This window comes from Pygoscelis adeliae, unplaced genomic scaffold (genome assembly GCF_000699105.1).
Source record: "Pygoscelis adeliae isolate BGI_AS28 unplaced genomic scaffold, ASM69910v1 Scaffold977, whole genome shotgun sequence".
Lineage (NCBI taxonomy): Eukaryota > Metazoa > Chordata > Aves > Sphenisciformes > Spheniscidae > Pygoscelis > Pygoscelis adeliae.
This window is the reverse complement of record NW_008825130.1, coordinates 51,397-51,696: the sequence shown is the minus strand read 5'-3', so window position 1 is coordinate 51,696 and position 300 is coordinate 51,397. Positions and strand designations below refer to the sequence as shown.

General features: G+C 68.0%; 1 protein-coding gene across 1 annotated transcript in view; it reads left to right on the top strand.

Annotated features, from left to right (window-relative positions):
• COASY (CoA synthase) overlaps nt 1-300 on the top strand; it is a 23,629-nt gene that overhangs the window by 5,199 nt on the left and 18,130 nt on the right. The window contains exon 5 of the mRNA XM_009328279.1: nt 1-20. Coding sequence (XP_009326554.1) covers nt 1-20 — 20 coding nt within the window. The remainder of the gene's footprint in view (nt 21-300) is intronic.

Sequence of the window (300 nt, the reverse complement as noted above, 5' to 3'; positions counted from 1 at the left end):
TGGTGTGCGCCTGCTCCGGCGTCGCCGGGGGCCTCTTCGCCCCTGCCGTGGTGGAGAGCCTCAACTCGGGCAGCCCCTTCCACCAGGACCAGTTCAACCAGGCTGTCTTCCAGGTGGAGAGAGGCTTTGTCTACAACAAGAAGCGCTACCCGGCCGTGCCAGCTGGGGACACGCTGGAGATCTCCAGGAAGCTGTTCCTCAAATACTACCCCAGCGCCCTGCAGCGCAGCCGGGCGGGGCCGGCGTGACTTTGGGCCGTGTCTCCGGAGCCTCCCCCGGGAGGGAGGGCAGAGACCCGGC